The sequence below is a fragment of the Hemitrygon akajei genome, chromosome 16 (assembly GCF_048418815.1).
Source record: "Hemitrygon akajei chromosome 16, sHemAka1.3, whole genome shotgun sequence".
NCBI lineage: Eukaryota > Metazoa > Chordata > Chondrichthyes > Myliobatiformes > Dasyatidae > Hemitrygon > Hemitrygon akajei.
Genome location: NC_133139.1, coordinates 67126462 through 67141854, shown reverse-complemented (window position 1 = coordinate 67141854; position 15393 = coordinate 67126462). Strand labels below are relative to the sequence as shown.

The 15393-nt window shown below is 43.6% G+C and overlaps 1 protein-coding gene across 1 annotated transcript in view; it reads right to left on the bottom strand.

Moving 5' to 3' along the window:
* Nucleotides 1-246: 246 nt before the first annotated feature.
* LOC140739660 (adhesion G protein-coupled receptor E3-like) overlaps nt 247-15393 on the bottom strand; it is a 119412-nt gene continuing 104265 nt past the window's right edge. Inside the window, exons 13-18 of the mRNA XM_073068034.1 lie at nt 14618-14853; nt 13019-13085; nt 10457-10548; nt 5379-5547; nt 3383-3469; nt 247-1172 (exon numbers count right to left, since the gene is read on the bottom strand). Coding sequence (XP_072924135.1) covers nt 1155-1172; nt 3383-3469; nt 5379-5547; nt 10457-10548; nt 13019-13085; nt 14618-14853 — 669 coding nt within the window. The 3' untranslated portion in view covers nt 247-1154. The remainder of the gene's footprint in view (nt 1173-3382; nt 3470-5378; nt 5548-10456; nt 10549-13018; nt 13086-14617; nt 14854-15393) is intronic.

Below are 15393 nucleotides of genomic sequence, written 5' to 3'. Positions count from 1 at the left end.
TCCATGTACAACCATCTTTCTACAGTTCAAAATCTCATTCACTTTTAATTATTACACAATGGACTCAGTACAATAAGATTTATTTATTTAAGACACTTTTATTTTATGAATTTTGAACAATAGTCTAGTGATTTTCAAGCATGAACAAATTCATAAATAAAAAGCTTTATTCCTACTAAAAATATCATATTTATTTCTCTTATAGATGGTTTGAAAAGGGTTGTAGCGCTCAACACTGGCACTGAGTTTCCATTTATAAAGGCAGAAGAGGAGAGACGTGATGCTTCTCTGGTGCTGAGTTAGCCAATCACAGGATACAATCGGAACTCAAATTGGTGTGTGTGTGTGCGCGCGTGTGTGTGCGTGCGTGCGCGCGCCTGTACACTTGCATAGTGTATGTCTGTCAGTGTGCATCTGTGCGTGCGTGTGTGTATGTGTGTGTGCGCGCCTGTGTTTTTCTGCTGCATATGTGCTTCAGGTCTGTGTGTGCATGGTTGTCTTTTATGTGAGTGTTTGTGCACATGTGCATCTGTGTATGTTTCTGCTCTACATGTGCTTTAGGTCTGTGTAGTGAGTGCCTATGTGCGAACATGAATTGTGCACATGTCCAAGTTCTGTGCCAATCTACTACATGAGTTTTGTATCCGTTAGAGTCTGGTGTACATTGTGTATCTGATCTTTATGTCGAACCTCTACAGATGCAACATGTTAGGACAAGGTCAAGTTCAAATCTGGTATCTCACTGTGACTTCAGGTAAACTCTCAACAATGTTGGCACCAAAGTCATATATCTCATAAAGAACAACAATCAAAATAACAGGATATCTGTGTAAAACTTGGAAATGTAGCAAAAATCCTGACATTTATTTATAATCACAATCATTATAACAGCAAATATCACACATATTCTTATAAACACTCACTGCCATATGCACACAATTCTAGAATTCCAGTTGGATTCTGCCATTTTACAAGCTCAGTACAAGCCAAATAATTCTGCTGGTGAGACCACTCCCGCAAAGTAGCTTTCCATTCTTGGCAGTGGGTCTTGAATCCACAATCTTCAGAGCCAGACGCACAGCGAGAGCGAAAGAGAATGAAAGAGAGAAACTCCACTAAGAAGAATCTTGTCATTGGGTCATGAATGAGTCTGATTATATTACTTTATAAGTCTAGATAAAACAAAATGAGATTGCCATTATTTGTCCCGCTCCAGACAAAATTGGATTAAGACCAAGTTTAAGGAGGTAAAATTCTTCTATTTACTGCCCTGGGGGTTCTGCCAGAAGAGTCAAAGCTCCTTGGGATTCATGGTCAGCAGGAGGGCTTGAATGGGAACAAGAACCACACTGTGCTCATCACCTGTGTTGGCCCACAATGGTCTGTTGGAAAGCTGGTGCCTACTCGTGTGTGGTGGGCAGAGGATGGGGCAAGGCCAAGCTACCTTGCTGAGACCCTGCAGACACCACTCCCAGCAAGGGGAGCAAACTGACTTGTTATTCAATCATCAGATCTCATGCAACAGCCGAGGGCAGCAAAAAGCCAAGTGGAGGCAGAAACAATCTCATTATTTGCACGGATTAGAGTTTCAGCTGTGTGGGTTCACTGTCCATTGTCAGGAGCAGTAACCCCACCAATGTGGGACTTAAATAGGTGGTTCGGAGATGGGGTGTGGGTCTCGAGCTGAGATCACGAGAGGATGTTGTAGGAATCCAGCAGTGTGTCGGGCCCACTATTGTCATCAAGTGATTCACAGTCATAGATTTCCTTCTCGGGAGACCAATCATTCTGGATCAGTCATAACATCTCCTCCTCACTGACAGTCAAGGATGTGTGCTCAGCTCATGGCTCTACTCTGTCCAAACTCCTGTGGCTAGGCCCTGCTCAAATACCATCTACTTCATTAGGAGTTCGAGGAGACTCAAGAAGGTGCATCCATCTTTAAAGACCCTCACCATCCGGGACATGTCTTCTTCTTGTTACTATCATCAGGGACGAGGATAGGAGACTTCTATCATCAGATTTCTGAACACACCATGAACTCTATCCAGTTGCCTTTTGCATTATTTATTTTGTAACTCTTAGTAACTTTTATGTATTGCAGAGTTCTGGGACCAGAAAACAAGTAATTTCACAACATATGTCAGTGATAATAAACTTGTGTTGTAGGGGAAAGAATTGTGAGGGCTAATAATTAATAAATAGTGATGTGTATTGTTCTAATGTGGAAACAGGAAACCGCAGACTAAAGTAGAGACATTGAATGCAGCAGCTATGCTGCCCAAGTTTCAGGGACTTCACTAATTATGAAATAGCATGTCCTCATCATTGTGTCAGAAAATTGGATTTATTGCTATACCTGTGGTAATCATTTTATTCTGCAATCTGGAACTTGTCTGTTCCTCAATTAACTCTTCGTCTAGATGTCATTCTGTTGTCAAAATGTACTTTTACAGGTAATATTATCAACTGAGAATGTAAAAGTTGCATCAAATTCACGTTTAGCTAGATTAGCTTTGCCTGGTTTCCTGGTGTTTAAATGGTTAATTTAATATCAGAGAAAGTATGCAGAATATAGCCTGAAACTCTCAGTCTTCGTAGACATCCACAAAACAAATTACACCAAGGATTGACTGACAGGAATATGAGAATCCCAATGACCCACCCTCCCCCTCCCATGCACAAGTAAATGTCCTCCCCCTCAGCTTCCTCCAACACTTGCACCAGCAAAAGCACTGACACTGCTCCACCTCACCCCCGGCCAACATGCAAGCAATAGCATGGTGTGCATCGGTTTTCAATTGATTTGCCCATTATTTCAAATACCATCTCTGAGATCTTTCAGGTTGTTCCAAGAAACTGATTCTGAAATCTGATACTGATACAGCACGGCAACAGGCCTCGTCACGAACTAGCCTATACCAACCAGGATGCCCCATCCAAGCTTATCCCATTTCTCTAAAATTTTCCTATCCATTTTCATCCAACTACAGTTTAAAAATTGTTTTGTACCTGACTCAGGCAATTCCTCTGGCTGCTCATTCCACATGTATACTACAGTAAATGTGGCTGATCTGGTTCAGTTAGTTAATGGTGACAGCTCCAGGATGTTGATGGAAGGGACTCAATGACATCATTGAATCTCAGGGATAAGTGGATTGATGTGCTCTTGATGGAGGTGGTGATTGTGAAGTATTTCCCACTTCTCAGCCTATGCCTGATTGGAGGAATGAAGTTCCTGAAACATTCACTCTTTCTCCTTCTACAGATGTCAAAAGAGAATCATTACTGTCATCGGCCCAAGACACTCAGTTTATTTCTGCCTCCGCGGACACAGCCTGACCTTCTGAAGATTTCTGTCCTTCTGGATAAAGCTTCTCACCTCAGTCATGTTCATCTCCATCTGTGAGGACTCTGTGGTGATGCTCTTCCGTTTACTGGTCAACCATTTCCGTAATTCATCAACCACCTTCAATAAAATGAGAATGATACATTAGTCACACATCAGGTTTAATGAATTTTATTTCTACACAATAAAATTGTTTGATTGTTTGTGCTAATTGTGAATTTGCACTTTTTTCCATTTGCTGATATTTATTTTTGCAATGGTCCTCTCTATCTATTTTTGTAATGATTATGTAAGTGTCATAACACAGTTATGAGTGGTGAGAGAAATCATTACACACTAACTATTATTTTGTAGCAAGCTTTAATGAATTTGTTAATTCCTACCTAGTAGAATAAAACTATCTTTCAATCACCCTTCAGCGTCCCAAGGCCAAGTAAGAATTACAATTTATGTAGTCACTGTGTCCCATTGGCACCTTCAGTGGATCACTCAGAGAGAAGGAAATCTCCAAGATACTCGGTCAGATAGGATTAGACTTTCCACATTGCCTCCCATGGAAGTAGTTCATGGAACTAATACTGGGACTGGAAAGTGCTTTGAGGCTTACAGGAAGCAAATTGCTCAGGTGTCATGCCAAACCACCAACATCAAAAGAAGAGGATACATTCACATATCAAGAGACTAAATGAATGTGCAGAGGCAACTTAGGATCCAAGTACATAACTCTCCATGCTATCATCTTCAAGGATTTCTGAAACTGCATGTCAAGGGCTCCTTGTCCCTCAAAATTCCTTCAGAACATATCATTCATTGTGTATATCCAACCCTTACTTGTTCTCATCACTTCACACTTACCATCATCAAATTCCATCTGCCACTATTCTGCCCATTTTGCTCACTGATCAAGGTCTGGCTGTAGCCTGAGACTGTGCTCTTCACTACCCACCACACACCAAATTTCTTTTATCAAAGAGGAATGAAATCATGATCTTTGAAAAAAATTTACAGAGGCAGAGAGCTTCTGGGTTTGGAGATGATAGGTTATAAAGGGGGGGGGGGATGAAAATGAAGATTGGAGGTCACAATCACATCAGCCTGATCAGATTAAATGGTGAAGAAAACCTAAAGGACCATGTGGCTGACTCTTGCTTCAAATTCATGCTTCAGTAAAAGACTCTCTAACCATTCATCACTATGATGATTATATGTGGAGAGTAAGATCAGGAGGAGAAATTCATAGATTTATGGAGTCATAGAGTAATACAGTTTGGATAGAGGCCCTTCGACCCAACAAGCTCATGCCAACCATGATGCCCACCCGTTAGTTCCAAATTCCTGTGTTAGACCATGAGACACTGAAGCAGAATTAGTCCATTCGGCCCATTGAGTCTGCTCCTTTCAACCCCCAACCTTCCATGTGCATATACAAATACTTATTAAATTATACTACTGTACCTGCCTCAACCACTTTTTCTGGCAGCTTACTCCATATACTCACCATCCTCTACCACTCAGGTCCGTTTTTAAATTTTTCCCCTCTCACCCTAAATCTATGCCCCCTAGTTCGGGTCTCCCCAACCCTCTGGAAAAGACTTATCACCCATCTTATACAGTATATGTTTCGCATACTTTTAAACATTTCTGCAAGGTTGACTCTCATTTTCCTACATTCCAAGGAATAGAGACCTAAGCAGGTCAACCTCTCCGTATAACTCAGGCCCTTTAATCCAGAAACATCTTCAAATATTGTCTGAACTCTTTCCAATTTAACTACTGATAACAGGGTGACCAGAAGTATACACAGTATTCCAATTGCATCCTCACCAACAACTTATGAAACTGCAAAATAATGTCCAATCTCCAATGCTCATTGCCCTGACTAATGAAGGCCAGTGTGCCAAATGCCTTTTTCTGAACCCTGTCCAGCTCTGACACAGCTTTCAAACTCATACTCATAGGTTCCTCTGTTTCTTTACATCCCAGGTGCCCAACCATTCATAGTATGTGTCTGTAGGGAAGAGATTCTTACCCGGCGATTGGAAACGCAGTAAATGAGGAAAACAAACAGACCCTGGAGACTGTTGATGACTGTGAATAAGTGGGAGAACACTGCAGTGCTCTGATCAACGTGAAATATTCCAAAGGTCCACGTGGTTCCCAAAACAAACATCCGTGCTGCAGCTTTAATGGTTAGGGTTCTGTAGAGAAGAAGAAAAAAGAAACCAGGTGAATGAAAATCACAGGAATGAAGAAATTCCCTTCATGTGGGATCGTTCATACCCTCAGGGTTTTCTCAACAGCCAACAGCATATTCTTGTGTTTATTGGATACATTGCTGGGCCCCAGGCATCACTGGAAAGGATATTGCTTATTGCATCAAAACTGCCCTTGAGAAGGCGGTGGTGTGTCACTGCCTGGAAGTGCTGCTTTCCTTCTGGTGCAAGTGCTCCCATGAAATGGTTGGAAAATGAGTCCCAGGATTTAGACCCAGTCACGGCAGAGGAGCAGTGATATATTTCCAATTCAGGATGCTGTGCTACATAAGTCATGAAGTAGGTGTAGAAATTACCACTTTGAATCTTCCCTGTGATTTGGTAAAATCGTGGTTGGTCTAATCTTGGTTTCCACAATACTCACCTGCTCTCTGCAAACCCATTGACTCTCCCATAGCTCAAATCTTTGTCAATTTCTGTCTTTCAAATATTCAATAACTCCATATGTGCATCACTCTGGGGTACAGATTTACAATCTTTCAAGGTAAGAAGTCCCTCATGATTCGATTTTCAAAAGTGTCACCTCCATCCGGAAACTGTTCTTTGCTCTAAATGCCCCGTCATCTGCTCAACATCTTCTCTATCCCCTTCATAATCATCTGTTTTCAAAGTGGGCCCTTTGACCATTCTAAACTATACTGAGTGAAGTTCCATTCTGCTTAAATGTCTCTCGAACATCAACCTATCCAGCCTAGGGATCAGCCTGGTAAACCTTCACCACATATGGAGCCAGTGATCATTAATGGAGAATGTGTGGAGCAGGTTAAGACCTACAAGTATCTGGGAGTACAGTTAGACGAGAAGCTAGACTGGACTGCCAACACAGATGCCTTGTGCAGGAAGGCACAGAGTCGACTGTACTTCCTAAGAAGGTTGGCGTCATTCAATGTCTGTAGTGAGATGCTGAAGATGTTCTATAGGTCAGTTGTGGAGAGCGCCCTCTTCTTTGTGGTGGCGTGTTGGGGAGGAAGCATTAAGAAGAGGGACGCCTCATGTCTTAATAAGCTGGTAAGGAAGGCGGGCTCTGTCGTGGGCAAAGTACTGGAGGGTTTAACATCGGTAGCTGAGCGAAGGGCGCTGAGTAGGCTACGGTCAATTATGGATAACTCTGAACATCCTCTACATAGCACCATCCAGAGACAGAGAAGCAGTTTCAGCGACAGGTTACTATCGATGCAATGCTCCTCAGACAGGATGAAGAGGTCAATACTCCCCAATGCCATTAGGCTTTACAATTCTACCGCCAGGACTTAAGAACTTTTTAAAAGCTATTATTAATGCTTTTTGAGATAGTGATTTAGATGCATATCATATATTTCTTTTTACTGAGTTAAGTATTGTATGTAATTAGTTTTGCTACAACAAGTGTATGGGACATTGGAAAAAAAGTTGAATTTCCCCATGGGGATGAATAAAGTATCTATCTATCTATCTATCTATCAGTGCACACCTGTCAATTTGTGCACATAACCAAGAATGGATCCTGATGGTGAGTGGGAAGAAGCCTTCAGAGCTGCTGAGTATCACCTCATCTGTCTATGCGATCTATCCCCAGAAGGAGTACTTCTGCCATAATGTCCAAACGCCTTCTGAAAACCCAATGGTTCCTCCTTCTCAACCTTATTTATTATTAGATTGTCGATAGGAAACATGACTTTCCCTTCATGATACAATGTTGGCTCTGCTAGGTCATGCTCAGATTATTGAAGTGCCTTCTGAGTGAGACCTTAATGCTGTGTCCCATCTTCTGTTGATATCATCAATTTTACATTGTCTGTTCACCCATTCCTAGTCATTGGGTTTGAGGGTTAAGTGGCAGCAACTATGTCAGTCCTGACACTGTTCTCACATGGCATGTACACAAGAAGATTTCCACATTCAATCTCCGGCCAATGATCTGAACTCTGGCCAACTAGCTCCCCACTTCCAATGTCACCATGCGTAGAGATCAGCAGCATGGACAGAAGCCCTTCCTGGGAAACTGCTAATTGTCACCCCACTTACTCACCAGGGATCAAATGTAAAACAATATAATTCTAATATAAAAGATAAAGTCAATTTGCTGTTACAAAACAACAGATATCATGGCATATACCCAGTAGTCACTTAATTAGGCACATCTGTAAACCTGTTCATTAATTCAAGTATACAGTTGAAGTCAGAAGTTTACATACACCTTAGCTGAATACATTTAAACTCAATTTTTCACAATTCCTGACATTTGATCCTAGAAAACATTCCCTGTCTTAGGTCAATTGGGACCACTACTTTAGTCTAAGAATGTGAAATGTCAGAATAATAGTAGAGAGAATGATTTATTTCAGCTTTTATTTCTTTCATCACTTTCCCAGTGGGTCAGAAGTTTACATACACTTTGCTAGTATTTGGTAGCATTGCCTTTGAATTGTTTAACTTGGGTCAAACGTTTTGGGTAGCCTTCCACAAGCTTCTCACAATAAGTTGCTGGAATTTTGTTCCATTCCTCCAGACAGAACTGGTGTAACTGAGTCAGGTTTGTAGGCCTCCTTGCTCGCACATGCTTTTTCTGTTCTGCCCACAAATCTTCTATCAGAATGAGGTCAGGGCTTTGTGATAGCCACTCCAATACCTTGACTTTGTTGTCCTGAAGTAATTTTGCTACAACTTTGGAGATATGCTTGGGGTCATAGTCCATTTGGAAGACCCACTTGCGACCGAGCTTTAACTTCCTGGCTGATGTCTTGAGATGTTGCATCAACATATCCACACAATTTTCCTTCCTCACGTTTGGGATGGTGTTCTTCGGCCTGCAAGCCTTACCCATTTTAATCCAAACATAATGATGGTTATTATGGCCAAACAGTTCAAGTTTTGTTTCATCAGACCAGAGAACATTTCTCCAAAAAGTCCCCATGTGCACTTACAAACTGTAGTCTGGCTTTTTTATGGTGGTTTTGGAGCAGTGGCTTCTTCCTTGCTGAGCAGCCTTTCAGGTTATGTCGATATCGGACTCGTTTTACTGTGGATATAGATACTTGTCTATCTGTTTCCTCCAGCATCTTCACAAGGTCCTTTGCTGTTGTTCTGGGATTGATTTGCACTTTTTGCCCCAAAGTACTTTCATCTCTAGGAGACAGAATACATCTGCTTCCTGAGTGGTATGACGGCTGCGTGGTCCCATGGCGTTTATACTTGCGTACTATTGTTTGTACAGATGAATGTGGTACCTTCAGGTGTTTGGAAATTGCTCCCAAGGATGAACCAGACTTGACATCATTTTCTGACCTCAATCCGATAGAAGATTTGTGGGCAGAACAGAAAAAGCATGTGTGAGCAAGCAGGCCTACAAACCTGACTCAGTTACACCAGTTCTGTCAGGAGGAATGGAACAAAATTCCAGCAACTTAATGTGAGAAGCTTGTGGAAGGCGACCCAAAATGTTTGACCCAATTTAAACAATTGAAAGGCAATGCTACCAAATACTAACAAAGTGTATGTAAACTTCTGAACTACTGGGAAAGTGATGAAAGAAATAAAAGCTGAAATAAATCATTCTCTCTGCTATTACTCTGACATTCCACATTGTTAAATGTACTCTAGATTTAAATGTCAGGAATTGTGAAAAACTGAGTTTAAATGTATTTGGCTAAGGTGTATGGAAACTTCTGACTTCAACTGTATAATCAGCCAATCACATGGCAGCAATTCAATGCATAAAAGCAAGCAGGCATGGTCTAGTGCTTCCGTTGTTAATCAGAATGGGGAAGAATCCTGATGTAAGTAACTTTAGCTGTAGAATAACAGTTGTTGCCAGATGGGGTGGCTTGAGTATCTCAGTAACTGCTGATATCCTGGGATTTTCATGCACAACAGTATCTAGAGTTTACAGAGAATAGTGTAAATTTTGTTTTATAAAAATCCAGTGAGTGGCAGTTCTGTGGGCATAAACACCTTGTTAATGATAGAGGTCAGAGGGGAATGAGCAGACTGGTTGAAGCTGAAAGGAACGTAACTGTAACTCAAATAACCATGCATTACAACAGTGATGTTCAGCAAAGATTCTTCAAACACACAACACATCAAACCTTGAAGCAGATGAGCTACAGCAGCAGAATATGTTGGTGTATGTAATATACATGCCTAATAAAGTAACCACTAGTGTTTCAGTGATAGTAAAGTTTTTCAGTGCTAACAAACCTGATTTTGATTCTGAAAGGTGAGGTATGTGCAAGGAGATCTTTGTGTGCCCTCCCTACACTTATCCAAAGAGGATGCAAATGCATATATTTACTTTGTAACATCAAGGATGACTCAGACATTTGGGACCTAGCCACATGGGTCACGTGCTGTTGGCTCTCAGTAGGAGTGTCTCTGTGTTTTTACAGATCACAAACAACAGCAGCTTCCATGCCAGGACTCTGCCCCGTGTCAGGGTCCCGAGAGGCTGGGCTAGTGATGGACACATAGTGGACCATAGAATAGAGTACATGGCACAATACAGACCCTACAGCTCATGATGTTGTGATAAACTTTTAACCTACTCCAAGATTAAGCTAACCCTTCCCTCCCACATAGGGCTTCATTTTTCTTTCATCCATGTTCCTATCTGAGAGTCTTTCAAATGTCCCTAATGTACCCCCCTCTACCACCACCCTGGTAATGTGTTCCACACTCTCACCACTCTCTGTGTGAACAACTTACCTCTGAGATTCCACCCCACCCTCCACCCAATACTCTTCCTCCAATCACATTAAATTATGCCATCTCGTATTAGCCATTGTTGCTCTGGGAGGAAGATGCTGGCTGTCCACTCCATGCCTCATATCATCTTATATACATCCATCAAGTCACTTACTTGGTTTCCTTAAGCTTCGACACCTCCTTGTTGCGCGAGTTGAAATGGCGTCTCAGTGAGTAGAGAGCGGAAAATAAAAGGACTGTATTGACCTGGAGAGAGATAAAGAGAGAGTGCGAGAGAGGGAGACATTGCAAGAAAGAAAGAGTATGAGAGAGAGAGAGTGCGCGAGAATGATGGAGAGAAAAAGTGAGACAAGAGTGAGAGAAATGCTGATTTTCATTAGCAAGGTATAACGGATTTCCCAAATTGCACTTTGAATTCACCCCTCCTACTTTCCATTCGCACTCACTGACACTCGCACTTACTCCTCAATGATTATTGGTTTTACCCATGACACTCTCTCTTTCTTTATCTAAAATTCTCCCTGTCCGCACAGAATTCTGGAGGAGCTCAACGGGCCAGCAGCATCTATGGAAAGGTGTTTCGGGCTGAGACATTTCAGCAGCTCTGGGGAGATTTAGACTTGTTCAGGGTAGCCCTACCTGGAAGAGACTTAGCAGTGTGGTAATCAAATGCTGGAAATCTAAGCAACACACGGAGAACGGTACCAAAGTGTCTTGGCCCGAAACGTTGACCGTACTTTTTTCCCATAGATGCTGCCTGACCTGCTGAGTTCCTCCAGCATTTTGTGTGTGTTGCTTGGATTTGTAGCATCTGCAGAATTTCTCTTGTTTCTGCTTGTCCCCCATGTCTCCCCCTCAGACTCTCCACTCATACATTTTGGAAAACCACCATTCTTCCAGGGGGTGGGAATTTCCACAGAATCCAGATGCACTGGCATGACTAGGAAACCCAGGAGAGGAATTAACTGGGAATTGTTCACCCTCAACCACTATGCTGAGTCAGTGGGATCTGTGAGCTGGGAATTCCAGGCCAGAAGGTTGGGAAGCAGCCCCCAGTTTCTCTGCTTCTTTCCTCCATCCTGCCCTGAATCAATGACCCGGTGCCCCCCAACCTGCCTATTCCTCCTCACTGCTCTTCTTAATTATGCAGTGAAACACAACCAAACCCAAGGACTAGGCCCACCCTACTCAGTGATAAATAATAGGATGATGAAGATGGTGGAAAGAGATACCATACTTCAACAACAGGAATTGCTTTTAGATCAAAATCTTTCATCATCTCCAAAGTGTGAAGTATTTGACAAACTGTCCCAACACTTGGGGTAAAGCGGTATCTAATCTGTAAATGTGCCGATGTCTCAAAGGGACGAAAGCAACCATGAAGATTCTGTTATCACTGGGCCCAGTGCACACACGACTCAGAGAGGGTCTGGGGAGGGGCAAATAATGGAGGGAACTACCCAGGATGTGCAGGCTGGGTGCATCTTTTGTGTTGGTCAGTGGCTGGAGTTGAGGATAACACAGGGTTGGAGTTGTTAGGGGCAATGGCTCAGGGTTAGGAGAGGAAGCCCAGGGTTAGGAGAAAGGGTTGTAAATTTAGTGGGCTCCATCTTGGACACTAGCCTACAAAGTTACCAGGATACCTTCAAGGAGAGATGTCTCAGAAAGGCCGTGTCCATTATTAAGGACCTCCAGCACCCAGAGCATGCCCTTCTCTCACTGTTACCATCAGTAGGAGGTACAGAAGCCTGAAGGCGCACACTCAGTGATACAGGGACAGATTCTTCCCCTCTGGCAGCCGATTCCTAAATGGACATTGAACCCGTGAACACTACCTCACTTTTTTAATATATATTTGTGGTGAACTACATATACCTGTCTGGACACGCCCCCCTGATGACTGCTCCTGTGGCTCCTCCCACAGACCCCAGTATAAAGGCGATTGGAGACACAGACCCTTCCTCAGTCTCCAAGATGTTTTGTGATGGTCACTTGCTGCTTGTGCTTTCTTCCAGCCAATAAAAGCCTACTTTAACCCACGTCTCAGAGTTATTGATGGTGCATCAATATTATTTGTTTTTGCATGATTTTTAATTAATTCAATATACGTAAACTGTAATTGATTTAATTATTTATTAGTACTATTTTATTTTTTTCTTCTTCTATCATGTATTGCATTAAACTGCTGCTGCCAATTTAACAAATTTCACAATACATGCAGGTGATAATAAACCTGATTCTGATTCTGAAAGCAACAGATCAGAGGTCAAAGGCCAGCCCCTAGGTCAGAGGTACGATTCACACACACCTGAGGGCTAGGTTCACTGATATTTCTTCAGTTATCAAATGTGCTGACCATACTGAGTGTCAGACACATTAACATTGAGAGGACACGATGCTTCTCACAGTCCATGAGTGATTCGTGAGGGGTGGTTACACTGGACACAGCCCCACAGCAGAGGCACCACCCTTGACTGTGGTCCTTCCCCACTGAGCTTTTGCAGTGTCTGCACCGAGCTTCAGTGCATCCCCCAAGCTCGTCCTTCTCAACCCTGGGCACCGAGAGACTCCAGAGCACAGTGATATCTGGTGTCTGTGAACCCTGGGCATAGAGACACACCATGTAGACACACACAGGGGCCTAAAAGTGAAGCACACAACAAGAGAGAACCCTAGTCTGAAATGGTTGGTGTGTAGAGAGAAACAGGAAGCTTACCAGAATCACAAAACAGACCGGGCCCTGGAAACTCCAGTTAAACCCCGACTCGTGCTTCAACCAACAGCTGTGAAAATGGAAGAGTTTCGTCACTGGGTGGCAGTCAGTTTGTGAAATACATTGAGAACATCAGCGGATCTACAGTGCAGGAAATTGGCAGCCAATCTCTGCATGACAAGATCCCAAACAATAGCAGTGTGCTGATGACCAATCATGTCACTGGTTACGGGATGTTGGTCTGAATGTGGGGGAAAATGGCATGTGCTCTTCTTTGATATAGTTTTGTTTGATAAGTTCTGTCCATCCAAAACTACAGACAGGACTTGGCTGTGATATCTCCTCCAACGACAGCACCAGTGACGACGTGACTCCCCCTCAGCTCTGCACAGGAACTCAACCTCTGTCCAGAGTTGGGTATCTGTCATTAAACTGGGAGGGTGGGGCCACTTAGCACAGGATGGACTTGAGAAGGATAGGGAGGGGCACCACCCCGTCTCCCCCTCGCTCCACATGCAGAGACTAGGGTTAATAGTGACCAAGTCCAACAGCATCGGGCAGCTGGTGTTTCAACAGAAACCTTGTTTGCCTCTCTCATTGTGGTCAATCCCAGAAGAAGTTGAGGGAGTGATTGGCCATTAGCTGACCATCTCTGCAATGTTCTGTGATGCTGCGATCTCAGGCAGACTCACTTCTGTAGGACCCTGGATAGAAATCAGTGGGATATCAGGTCACTGGAAACTTTACTCTTTGATCACAGGTTGCCGAGGTGGGTGGACACTTGTTGGATAAGGGTGTCAAGAGCTGTGGACCTAGATTAGGGAAATGGGTTCCAGTCAGGGTTGATTGGTAGATGCTTTGAAATGCAAAATGTTCTCCTCCTGTTTCCCCTATCATTCTTAAGATACTCCTCTGGCCTATAGACAATCTCGACCCCTCAGTGGCTCAGCAGCTGAGGTCAGTTGGGACAGGAGCTGTCAGCGTGTGAAGTCAAACCCTCCCCAGTCTCCGGGAATATCTCAGACAAGATCCATAATAACCCTCGCAATTGTTTTCCTTTTTACAAGTTTCACGGCAGCTTCCTACACCTCACCATGCAATCACCACTTGGGGAATATTTAATACAGTATTGACAAGGTTTCTGATGAAGGATATCGGGTGAATTGTATGCTTTGTTCTCAGAACTGGTACAGGACTCAGCTCACGTCCTGTGTGAGGGCAATGGTGCAGCCAATTGTGCCGCTGCCTCCAGGACCCGGGACAATCCTGACCTTGGTTGTTGTCCAAGTGGAGTTTGCATGTTCTCTCCATCACCACGTCAGGATTTCTCCGAGAGCTCCGGTTTGATCCCACATCCCAACAGTGTGTTATTAACAGTAAATTGCCCCTTGTTGTGGGTGGGTGGAGAAAGCATCAAAGGGGAGTTGATGGGAATGTATGGGAGGATAAGATGCAGGGGTAGAGGGAGATAGGGAGAGGGGCAATGGGACTGATGGGCTAAATCCACAGGAAACCAGCATGGACCAGATGGAATGAAAGGCTCTTTCTGCGTCATAGTCGGTTGTATCACTCTATCACATTTCCTTATCATTTAATACTCACATGCTCTCTGTTCCATAGCCTCCAGGGTTTATTGCCGCTGAGATAATGACGATCACAGCAGGAACAGCATAAGCAGAAACGTACAGGTATCTTGGTTTGATGATATGTCTGCGAGTGTAATTGGTGACTGTCAGGTGACTGGATGTGATGAAAAGCTGCAAACTGTCCAGGAACATCCAGACGAAGACGGCAAGGAAGAGGTAATGCAGACACCCAGCAATCAGGGCGCACACAACCTAAAGAAAGAGGCAACACAGTGGATAGTGAGCAGCTCGGGGCAAAAGCAGAGGGCAGTCAGAGACAGGGACGCAGGCAGGAACATGCAGAGATGGGTCAGAGACGCACAGATGGTTACAGACAAGTGAAAGAAACCGAGAGAGATAACCACAGCTAAAGACATTCACACGGACACAGAGAAAAACACAGCATCAGAAACGGACTGACAACCTTTTCCACTCCCTCTTAACTCTTCTTTTCTCTTCACCTGCATATTATCTCCCCTGGTTCCCATCCTTCCCTTTCTCCCCTGCTTCACATTCCTGTCCGATCAGATTCCTTTTCCTTCAGCCCTTTAACTTTTTCACCTATCACCTCCCAGCTGCTGTATTCGTACCCCACACTCCCCACCACCCACACTCCTTCCCCTTCACCTCATCTCACCTATCACCTCCCAGCTGCTGTATTCGTACCCCACACTCCCCACCACCCACACTCCTTCCCCTTCACCTCATCTCACCTATCACCTGCCAGACTGTATTCCTTCCCCCTCCTCTCCC